At 44.1% G+C, this 11,140-nt stretch overlaps 1 protein-coding gene across 1 annotated transcript; it reads right to left on the bottom strand.

The window, feature by feature from the left end:
• Positions 1-2,649: 2,649 nt before the first annotated feature.
• Positions 2,650-10,261, bottom strand: LOC123155834 (ubiquitin carboxyl-terminal hydrolase 19). The gene is made up of 11 exons (XM_044573980.1): positions 9,494-10,261; positions 7,713-7,890; positions 7,529-7,632; positions 7,344-7,429; positions 7,092-7,260; positions 6,883-7,006; positions 6,564-6,721; positions 5,877-5,961; positions 5,585-5,794; positions 5,439-5,500; positions 2,650-4,742 (listed from the first exon to the last, which is right to left on the bottom strand). The coding sequence occupies exons 1-11, from the start codon at positions 9,850-9,852 to the stop codon at positions 3,050-3,052; spliced, it is 3,228 nt and encodes a 1,075-aa protein (XP_044429915.1). The 5' UTR covers positions 9,853-10,261; the 3' UTR covers positions 2,650-3,049.
• Positions 10,262-11,140: the final 879 nt, after the last annotated feature.

Below are 11,140 nucleotides of genomic sequence, written 5' to 3'. Positions count from 1 at the left end.
GCTGAAGTAAAAAAGAAGGTCGGATGCCATGTGTTTATCCAATTCAAATAAATTTCAGAGATGAGATTCGTATCTACTAACAGGAACAGCAAGAGTCCTATGTACGGTGAGGCTAATTTGTGAGATTTCATTACCTGCTCATGGTCTAGGTCCTTGGCACTGTCGAAGGAAAGAAAGTAGGGGGGCTTGTTCTTAATCCAGCGGGCATCAACCAGAGTCGGTACTGCAACTTCCTCCAAGGAGCACGTAGACAACGACATGGAGGCACATCGCTATGAAGCGCTTTGCCGGCGCTAAAGCTTCGATTACCCTGTCCAAAACGGTGGTGGTAAGGCCATGGGGATGCTTCGATGGGTGTCGGTTACGGATCCAAATTCGTTAGTCCAGACGTCCAGCAAACTGATTTTTCAAGGGAAAAACCTAGATTGAGGGCGCTGGTTGTGGGGAAGACTACGGGATTTAGAATGAAGCAGATCCGTTTCTTAAAAGGGACTGAGGGAGTCCTGGATTAGGGGGTGTCCGGATAGCCGAACTATCACTGTTGGCCGGACTCCCAGACTATGAAGATACAAGATTGAAGACTTCGTCCCGTGTCCGGATGGGACTTTCCTTGGCGTGGAAGGCAAGCTTGGCGATATGGATATGTAGATCTCCTACCATTGTAACCGACTCTGTGTAACTCTAACCCTCTCTGATGTCTATATAAACCGGAGGGTTTTAGTCCGTAGGACGAACAACAATCATACCATAGGCTAGCTTCTAGGGTTTAGCCTCTTTGATCTTGTGGTAGATCTACTCTTGTACTACACATATCATCAATATTAATCAAGCAGGAGTAGGGTTTTACCTCCATCGAGAGGGCCCGAACCTGGGTAAAAACATTGTGTCCCTTGTCTCCTGTTACCATCCGCCTGGACGCACAGTTCGGGACCCCCTACCCGAGATCCGCCGGTTTTGACACCGACAGAGAGATTGATAACTCCATCCGTTATTAATGTGTTTGCTTAGTGCAGAAGATGAAGAGGATCTGTTGTAGAATATGAAGAGAGTCCTGCAAGATCAATCGGCTCGGTAGGAACGGGGGAGTAATTGGGGAGACAATGTGTTGCTGGACTAGGAGCTCAGATTTTTCTTTGCAAAAAACAACGGCTCTAACATGGGCTTTTCTGGCATATATAGTAGATGGGCCAATAAGCAGACCACATGAGTAGCGTAGCATCGATTTCCTCCCACCAGACCAAAAATAGTCAACATCTAGCCCACAACCTGGCTATGGCCAGCCCAAGTCAGAAATTGAAGCGTACTTTTATAGCCCAACTAAAATAAATCAAGACGGAGGCAGACAGCGAGCAGGGCGACTGGAAAGAACGAATCGGTATGTTTCACTAAGCGGTGGCAACTGTTAGTAATTTCGTGATCTTTGATCAAACGGCTGTAGGCTCTTGAGCTATACTGCATCAACGGTTATAACAATTCGAGTGATGTGGCCTCATGAGAAGGCAGGAAAATCACCTAGTGGGGTGCCCCTATTTAGATATAAAAGATTTGCATCTTTACTTTTTGCATCTATATTATAAAATACCAAAAATATATTTATCTTATCATACTATCTCTATTAGATCTCACTTTCGCAAGTGGCCGTGAAGAGATTGACAACCCCTTTATTGCGTTGGTTGAGAGTTCTTTGTTTGTTTGTGTAGGTGCGTGGGACTTTTGAGGAGCCTCCTATTGGATTGACACCTTGGTTCTCAAAAACTGAGGGAAATACTTACGCTACTATTGCTACATCACCCTTTCCTCTTCAAGGAAAACCAACACAAGCTCAAGACGTAGCAGTTGTCCTCACACCCGTGTCAAAGGGTGGGCTTTCGCGCGGAAATATCGTGGAAATGTCCAAATGTGCAGGCTCCGCCTTGGTTTTGGCCGGGTTCGGGATGTATAACGCCTATGTGGCGGTGGTCCGGACGCCTGGTCCGCAGACGCTCGATACACGGTGTTGGATGCGTTGTCCTACCATCATGTGGTGTGTCTTCCCCTTCTGATTCACACCGTTGTTGCAGAGATACTTTGTGTTAATGTAGTGTGATATCAGTGCTCTCTGTAGTTTGCCATGCTTTTGCGTGTTCGACAACGAATGATGTACCTTGTATATTTATGTGTGTGATTTCTGAGTTATGTGATCGACGAGTTAGGCGGAACAATTTCGTGAAAGTGTACATATGTCGTTTAAATGAAGGAGTCAAAAAGGCATCGTTCTGACTCTGCTTTTGTATGTCCTATAAGAGAGAAGAACCTACATAAACTTTCAACTTCTACACAAAACTAAATAAACACATTTCATGTTGAATAAGCCTAGTTTTGCATATTCAACACAACGAAATTTGCATTAAACAGTTCAAGTTCCACACAAACAAACTGTTCCCAAAATTACTTCTAAATCAAAACAAGTGACCATGATAACGATTAAGAGGGAGGCAGGTCGAAATCCTATTCCCCAACTAAGCATCTAGACTCTAATACACTTGCTACTTCTGTTGCATGATGCAAGGATTTTTTTCAAAGATAAAACAGCAACAAACACTTCATCAACCAGCATAAGTTCACCGCAGTGCAAGAAAAATATAAGATGCACCGACAGTCGACAGAAAATGAAGAAACTAAAGTTAACAACACAATCAGATCATTTCCTCTACAATCGATTGATTCAGCTTCCATGACAAAGCAAGTCAGCACTTGGGTGTTTATTCAAGCTAACAAGGTAAAAGAAAAGAAGGTAAGCCTAGACTCTGCTATGTACCTAGCAATAATGGCAACAAGGGAGAGAAACATGGCACCAGGGGAGCATCTGAGCCTCTGCAAATTGTGTGGAGGCCCAGAGACACCCCTCCATCTGACAAGTGGGAGCCACGAGGGACAACAAAAATGGTGGAGGGGATGCAAAACTACTACTGTATCATCAATTTTTTGCAATGGCAGGTAACCTATCCAATCAGCCACTTCTACTACTTCCTTGCCCATGGCTCCTCATTGGGCTATCTACCTTCAGCTTTCATTGCTCGTCCATGCTACTCTCATCAAAATATTTCGAGGTGGTTAATCTTCGTCGCAGACCGTCATGGGCAGGAGCGGCGGGTGACTTGACGACGTGGTCAGCATCTTCGGATCCCATGCCATGCGTATCGAGAGTTCCATTGCTGACATTTTGTTCTCTGAAGATGACATCTTTGATGTCCAGAACTCCATGTCCGTTTTCATCCATTTGGCAACTGCTGTCATGCATATCAAGGGTTCCATTGCTACCATTTTCTTCACCATGGATGCCGTTCTTGGTGCCCATGAATGCGTGCCCGTTTTCATCACTGTGACCACTCACATCATGAACGGAAGCTGCTCCGTCTTGGGCCTCAATGCCATTTGTGGTGCAATAGGAACTCCGCCCTTCTTGTATCTTGTCAGGTAGTAGTGCTGCAGCACCAACATGTTCTTGCTCCTTGGAAGTGTTACTGCTCTGCGGGTCACCCATAAAGCTTGCAGCTGCAGACTCCCTGGAACGCTTGGCAAGGAATCCAGGAGACATGCCCATGCCACCTGTGCTGCTTCGATGTGAAGAATTGGTATTTGATATGCCGTTGCCATTCACAGAGGATGATGATGATGGTTTGCCATTTCCATCACTAAATGGCAACCCATCATCAACTTTGACTGCTTTCTCTCCAGAACGAGGCTTTGCAAGGAAACCACGTGGGAAGAATGACATGTCCCCTTTGCTTGTATTGTTCCGATTTGGGTTGCTGCTTGACGGTGATCTGCAAGGCCTCGGAGTAAATCCCTGAACAGAAGGTACATCTCTCTTTGCTACATCCAAGGAGTAATTGTCGGATTGTGTATCACCATTGACAAGAACTCCGTTGTTAGGAGTCACAAACACGTCTCCATTGCAACGTACACTTCCATTTGCTGAGGATGGGCTGCCGCCACGGGAGTTGGCAATAAGTCCTTGCTCTGGCCTGCTGAGATGTTCATTACAATGACCATCTATTTTTTGGGAGGAAACTGCCATGCTGCCACCATTTTGACACTCTTCCCTAGAGTCGGACTTCTTTCTTGAGGGTTTGTCAAGGAAACCAAGAGAAAAGAGTGGTTTTGGTTTTCCTGCCATACAATTCTCAAAGGTTGGGACTGATGTTTTGTTGCGTATCACTCCAACTGAATCACCTAAGATAGGTTGTTGTTGCACATTCTGTGTTTCAACTTCTGTTCCAGCTTCCACATCAATATCCATGTAGTCAACTGAATCAATATCTGGGGCAGGTTCCTTGCATTCCTCTTCAGAGGAATTAACTGAAGAGGATTCACATGCAGAATTGCCAGATTGGTCAGCTCTCATGCTATTATTGCCTTCTAACAGAGAACGTGAGTCTCTAGTATCTTCTTCAAGGACATGTAATGCTGATGAAATTGGCTGATGTATACTTCCATTGGTAACGAATTTATCTCTCTCAATGTTCATATGCAAATCCAGGTCTGATACCTGGTCGACGGTATCCATTCTATGCAGGGACTGATTGCTGGATTCAGAATCCTCTCGTAGATCTTCTGTGGACTTTGAAAATGATTCACATTTTAATGACACATCCTCAGGTATCAAATGATTTTGTCCATTTAAAGGAGGCACTTTGCATTGTTTCTCATCTTTTATTGGTTCTTTGACTGGAAGAAGTGGTACAGGACGAGCTGTTCTCCTGCAGTCGTAAAGGGAAAAGGAAAGTTTGTAAGACCAAATGTCCAGAGCATTTTAGCATAGTCTCAGACAGGTAATACTAGTTATATTCGTGACAAAAATGGATTAAATGGAGAACAATTTACCACAAAAAAATGTGAACAAAACAAAATAAGGAAATAAGACAAGTCCAGAATATTTTAATGTGTTAAGAAAATTACGAAATTTATGAAATAAAACTAGTTAGAACAGTCACAGACAAAATGATACTGTACTAATTAAATTTATGAAAAACAAAGTGGAATAAACAGAGAAATAATTTTTGCACAAGACAAAATAATGAAAGCATGATGATAAAGAAAGAAAAATTGATGGTCAGGGAAGTTCCATCTGGCAGCTGTTATCCTAAAATGGTTAAGCCATATTATACAACATTAGAACAATATGGAGGCACATATTATATGAAAGGTCTTTCTTTTGCATAAAGCCAATATGAATTCCAGCATCTGCTGATAGTGTATGTTGTTGGAAATGATGATGACCACATAATTCTAGAGTATAAAATATGCAAAGATCAGCAAGAAAGTAGATATAATCCACTCAAGCTGACATCAAGTAGCAATAGAAAAAGACTTGGATTCAGGTAAGATGCATATATGTGGCACTTCCCCTTTCAGTAGAAATTGATTCCCTAGACAAGGATACACATGATAATTACCTGCTATATAGAAGCATATAGGCACCTTGAGCATGTACTTCCTCCTCCTCAACAACATTCCCCTACAAATCGAAGTAAGAAAAATGGATCAACTGGAATTACGACTCACATATATCTGTATGGTTATAATATAGAGTGAAATGTACCTTGCAGTCATCTAATTTAAGCCAACGTCCTCGATAATGTTTTATGTAGCATATATAATGCCCAAAAAACGAAGCATTCAGCATATCCAGATGAACAACGACAGCATATAGGTCATACTGGTCAGTTCCATCAGTGGTGCTCATGTATGGAGTTAAATCTAACTTCGTAGGGAATGTGACTTTCTTGTTCAGTTTTCCAAATCTACCACTCTGATAACCACAGGAAAGTATATTAGGTGCCACTTCCATAATACAACAGCATGAGATAGTTCTAACAGACTGATGTCCTAACCTGGAATCTTTTGAGAGTAATAGTGAGTATATTTGGAGCTTGATGAACTGTGAGATGTTTCCGTGCTTTAACATAGTCGTTACATCTGCACAAAAGTAGACAATATTTTAGAAAAAGATGGCATTTGATTCAGATTTTGAATCTGAAGTCTATAATGTCTGTAAAGTATATTTGGAGCTTAGTGAACTGTAAGATGTTCAATACTTAAATGTGAAGTCTACAATGTCTGAAAATAGATAAAGAGAGAAGGGTCTGCTCTGAACAACAAATGCATCACTTGTGCTTGCCAAAAATATGTAGTAGACCAAGACTGAGGATGGATGACTCCAGGTAATTAACATAATCAAATTACTCCAGCTTTAAATCAACTCTTATTTGAATTCAAAAAGTATATACTAAGAACATAATCACCAACTCACAGAATTTCACAAGACATAATCAGGCAAAATTCCTGGCTATTTGTAGCATTATTGAAAGTAATGTGTCATCATGTATTTTCGAAAGACGTCAACAGACCAAGTGAACATCATCATGTACAAATCCTTAATAGTTAATAAGAACAAGCCGGTCTCAGCATATATATGCCCAAACTAAATCATATAATATATATATATATATATATAATATGAACCTGTAACATTTGTTGCTACATAGCATAAGTGTACGGATGCTGTAAATAGGACTTACCCATCACATTTGTACTTATTGTCCCCATCAAGCCACTCTATAGCAGTGAACTGATCCAAGCATTTTTCCAAGGATTCAGCATCACCATGAATTTCAACTGTCAAGTCCATCATATTCTCATAGCGATTTGAGACCATACCACATGCAGTACACTGAACCTGCACATCCCATTTAAATGTTAGGCATTTGATGAACTGCAACAGATGCATACTGAAAAGACATATCCCTTAAGAATTTAAAGCTGATTAAAAACAGAGCAATCAGAAAGGCAAACTCATTGATTATAAAATATTAAATTTAATGTGGAAACAAAGGGGACCTGAGATTGCAGACGACCACCAAATATGTGCTGAATAACAGTTGTCTCCTGGGTGCTATGATCTACGACCTTCTCACCTCCAAATTCGTCAAGGCAAGCTGATTGCATCTTATCTATTGCAAACCTATAAATAGAACACACAGCACATAGCATTCAAGACAATCCAAGAGAGATAGCAAACCCACATACAAGCACATAAAGTAATTCACCTCATAAACTCATGAGCATCTTCCTGTCTACCAAAGCCAAGGTTGCCACCAATATTTGGTAAATGAGAAAGAATGTTCATGGGAGCAAATGGGTGTACGCTATCAAACGCTCTTTGAATATGAGATTGCAGCTCACATAAGAAACACCAATCTTCATGTCTTATAGTACCTGAAATGTTGAGTTGCGTAGAACTGTTAAGATAAAGCTAGATGTTACTACATATTACATGACCATCGTAAACCATCACTTACATTGCCTATAATGGTCCTTTCCTAACAGATAGGCCACAAGTGGCCTCGTGTATGACAGACATTGTAAAACCACATTGGCAAAGCAACTGCACAAAAGGAACAAGAACTATTAGATATTCTATAAGCAAGTGTTTGTCAAGCAAAAGGTGGGGCAAAGATAGTACTCGTATATTATTCCAACATACCTGTTGCCACAGTTCACAAGCCCACAAGTTAAAAACTCGCCGTATTTCGAATCATTGTAATTCCAATTGTACAGCTTTAAAAAATCATCATAAGGATAGATGACCTGTGAATGTAACAAGAGTTGAAAATCTGTTTCTTCATCCAATTGCAAACAATTTCAAGGTCAAGAGTATAATTGCACACCTTGTTTAATTTTCGATGGCCAGGCACTAATGAGATACCGCGATGGCCAGAGACAGGTGACTTCTTACTGTTGGCCTCAACTCCACAGGGTAACTTGTCAATAGGATCCAATAATTTCATTTGTTTGCACTTGAATTTGTGATCAGATTGCCAATGCTTAGACTGACATTCTCCAGAACTAAATAAGAGCATGAATGTAAGACATATATGCTTAGGAGAAATATAGCAGAATGATAGACTAGTGTAAAACTATGTGATATTGATGACTGGAGGCTAGTTAGACAACAAAACAGTGTATAGAAACTCCACGAATGTGACTTCAGGCAAATGATCTGTTGTTCATGAGTCTATTCAATTGATGTTTCATAACAAGCAACACCAAGGGTATAACAGCGCATTGAAAGATAAAAATTTATAACTTTTGCTATGGGCCAAAATACACTCAAGGTGAACTCCATTTTTGTTACAACCAAACCAGGCAAAAACCTCTTGTAAAAAAAAACTTCGCTGTTTGACGTGCGGAAATGATCACCATCTAGATAAGAGAAACTCATCAGTACGCCACATATTACATGATATAATAGATAGGCAGTCACTTGAACAATCCAAAACCGCACAAAGAATGAGAGCCTTAGTGACATTAATAGTTAACTTCCGACTGTCCTGTGCAAACACTAACCAAATCAACCGATTACTCATGATAAAACGCAGAATAGACTATAGAGAATACAAAAGGGGGGATAGTTCTTGAAGATATACACTCCTGTTAAGCACTATTTTCAACTCTATATGTTGTCTGGTTGTTCACCAAATACAAACTTCCGATGCTGTTTGGATTTGGGCGCAATGAAATCAATATTGGGCAATGACCAAGTTCAAATACATAGCCTCCGACTATCAAAGACTGCACCGTTTTCACATGCATCTGAGGAAGGAAACTAACTAATATCTATGACCTGCTATGACGTACACAACCAAATCGCACAAGGAACAAGATTTCAATGTTGTACGTCTTGGATCCTCAAGAACCACTAAAATCACTGACCCTAAACACCGAACTACCCAAGCCTCCAAGAAACGACAGCAAAATCACAACACACGGTCATGGACAACAGGGGTAAAGCCAAGAACCGTGAAAGATCCCTGCATGATTGCACGCACCAACTGCAGGATCACCACTATAATCTCCCAAGAACAGATGTTTCCATCAACTATGTATGTCTTGGATCCTCAAGAACCACTTAAATCACTGACCCTAAACACCGAATTACCCAATCCTCCAAGAAACGACAGCAAAATCACAACACACAGTCATGGACAACAGGGGTAAAGCCAAGAATCGTGAAAGACCTCTGCATGATTGCATGCACTAACTGCAGGATCACACCACTCAATAACCTCTCAAGAACAGAGGTTTCCAGCAACTATGCATGTCTTGGATCCTCAAGAACCACTAAAATCACTGATCCTAATTACCCAAGCATCCAAGAAACAAGAGCAAAATCACAATTTCACAATCATGGACAGGGGCAGGACCAAATTGCCCAAAGCATCCAAGAAACGACAGCAAAATCACAATTCACGGCCATGGACACCGGGGGTACGGCCAAGAACCGTGAAGGATCCCCGCACAATTGCACGCGTCGACCACCGAATCACAGAATGGGGGCGACGCGATTCCGCAGGAGCTCGGCGACAATGCATGAATCAAGATCGCGCGCGCGCACAGCTAGGCCGTGCCAAGAAACAGGGAGGGGGGACGGAGGACGGGGGGGACGCACCAGTATCGCATGCGCTTGCAGCCGGAGCACTTCTTGGTGCCGGCGGCGCCGCAGTGGGCGCAGGGCCCGAGCTCGGGCGCCGCGGCCTGCTGCCCCAGCGGGGAGGAGGGGGGCTGCGGCGGCGGCGGCGGCGTCGTCGCCTGATCCCCCTGGGGCGGCATCGCGTAGGCGGGGTGGTGGTGGTGGTGGTCCTCGTAGGCGGCGGCGAAGCCCGCGGCGTCGACGAGGAAGTAGCGCGAGGCGGCGCGGCGGAGGGCGGCGGCGGCGGCGGCGGCGAGGAGCACGAAGCCGACGAGCGCCGCCTGGATCACCGCCGGGAAGTCGAAGTCGAGGCCCGCGCCGATCCCGCCCCCCGGCATCTAATATAGCGCCCGGCCGCCACCAGGAGCAGCGCTCGGTTAGGGTTGCGCGCCCAGCCAGCACCCCCGCCGCCACCGACCATCCGCGCGGGTCCGACCCGGACTCCAACTCGGGTCCGACCCAGCGGACCGGACCCGACGGACCGGACCGGACCGCCCCGCTGCCGGGGACGGAAGGAAGGAAGGGGGCAGGCGGCCGGATGCTGCCGCGGCGGCGGCGGGTCGGCCCGGCCGCGGTGGCTGGCGGGTGGGGACGGGAGGGGCGGGGCCCGGGCGGCAGCGGGAGAGGGCTGGGGGCTTGGGGCGGAGTGAGGCGACTGGCGTGCTGTCGTCTGTCTCTGCTGCTCTGCTCTATGCGTCCATTGTCTCCAACTTCTCCGTGGAACCAACGATGGGGATGGGAGATGCCAAGAGGCAAGCGAGAGGAGAGGGTCTTCTAGCCTTCTAGGCACGGCCCGATGGGATCCATCGTTCATGGGAATGGGGAATGTCTTTTCTTGATAATGATCCCAACAAAACAGGTACTACTACTAGATTTTTTCCCCTTTCTTTTCACATGTCATCTTTTGGGCAATATTTTGTCTCCATAGTGTGCTTTTCTTTCTTCAAAATAATGCATAAGGAACAACAAAGCAATCACCTACCAACGGAATTCCCAAAACCCTGAACGGAAAAAGAAGAACAAGAGCTTCAGTTCTCAGAAGGAGCAACGGGGGAAGTCAAGCGGTGTTGGTAAAGCAGACGGTGGTCGGAATAGGAAAGAGGAGGCTGTCATCGATTACGATCCGAAAATGAAGGACGTGATGTGTTACAACCGTGGAGAGCCAGCTCAATTTGTCGTCCGGTGCCCAAAAATTGTTTCATTTGCGACAAGTATGGGCATCACATGGATAGTTGTGTGGAATGGTACACACATCAAGCTGCTTCCCAATACTATGGCAGTGCCAATGCTGGACTGGGCTTCTTTCACATTGGGTCTGAAGACAAGGATGATGTTAAGTGGCTTAACCTGTCTAATGTGTGTGTTGCTGTGATTGAGGAAGGTTCTATCTCTACTCAAGAACTGAAGCAAACTTCTCTAAAATCTGGAAGACTAACTGGCCATGGCAGGTGAGACAGCTGACTGGAAAACGCTTCCTGATCAGGTTTCCACCGCATAAAAAAGTAAAGGATTTAATTGAGCTCCCCACCATCAATCTCATAAAAAAGGGGGTTATTGTGTCTTTTGACAAAAGGAATGGTGAAGATGTTGCCTATGCTGAGCTTCAAGAGGTGTGGGTGTCTATGA

Source organism: Triticum aestivum, chromosome 7B, assembly GCF_018294505.1.
Source record: "Triticum aestivum cultivar Chinese Spring chromosome 7B, IWGSC CS RefSeq v2.1, whole genome shotgun sequence".
Classification (NCBI taxonomy): Eukaryota; Viridiplantae; Streptophyta; class Magnoliopsida; order Poales; family Poaceae; genus Triticum; species Triticum aestivum.
This window is presented reverse-complemented; position numbering and strand designations above follow the sequence as displayed.

What these genes read in the sequence shown, in the direction of transcription:
- LOC123155834 (XM_044573980.1), bottom strand. Translation starts at nt 9,852, where the DNA reads ATGCCGGGGGGCGGGATCGGCGCGGGCCTCGACTTCGACTTCCCGGCG. An exon ending in TTAAATTAGATGACTGCAAG is followed by an intron (nt 5,501 to 5,584) that starts GTACATTTCACT and finishes TTCGATTTGTAG; the next exon opens with GGGAATGTTGTTGAGGAGGA. An exon ending in TATATGCTTCTATATAGCAG is followed by an intron (nt 4,743 to 5,438) that starts GTAATTATCATG and finishes TTACGACTGCAG; the next exon opens with GAGAACAGCTCGTCCTGTAC.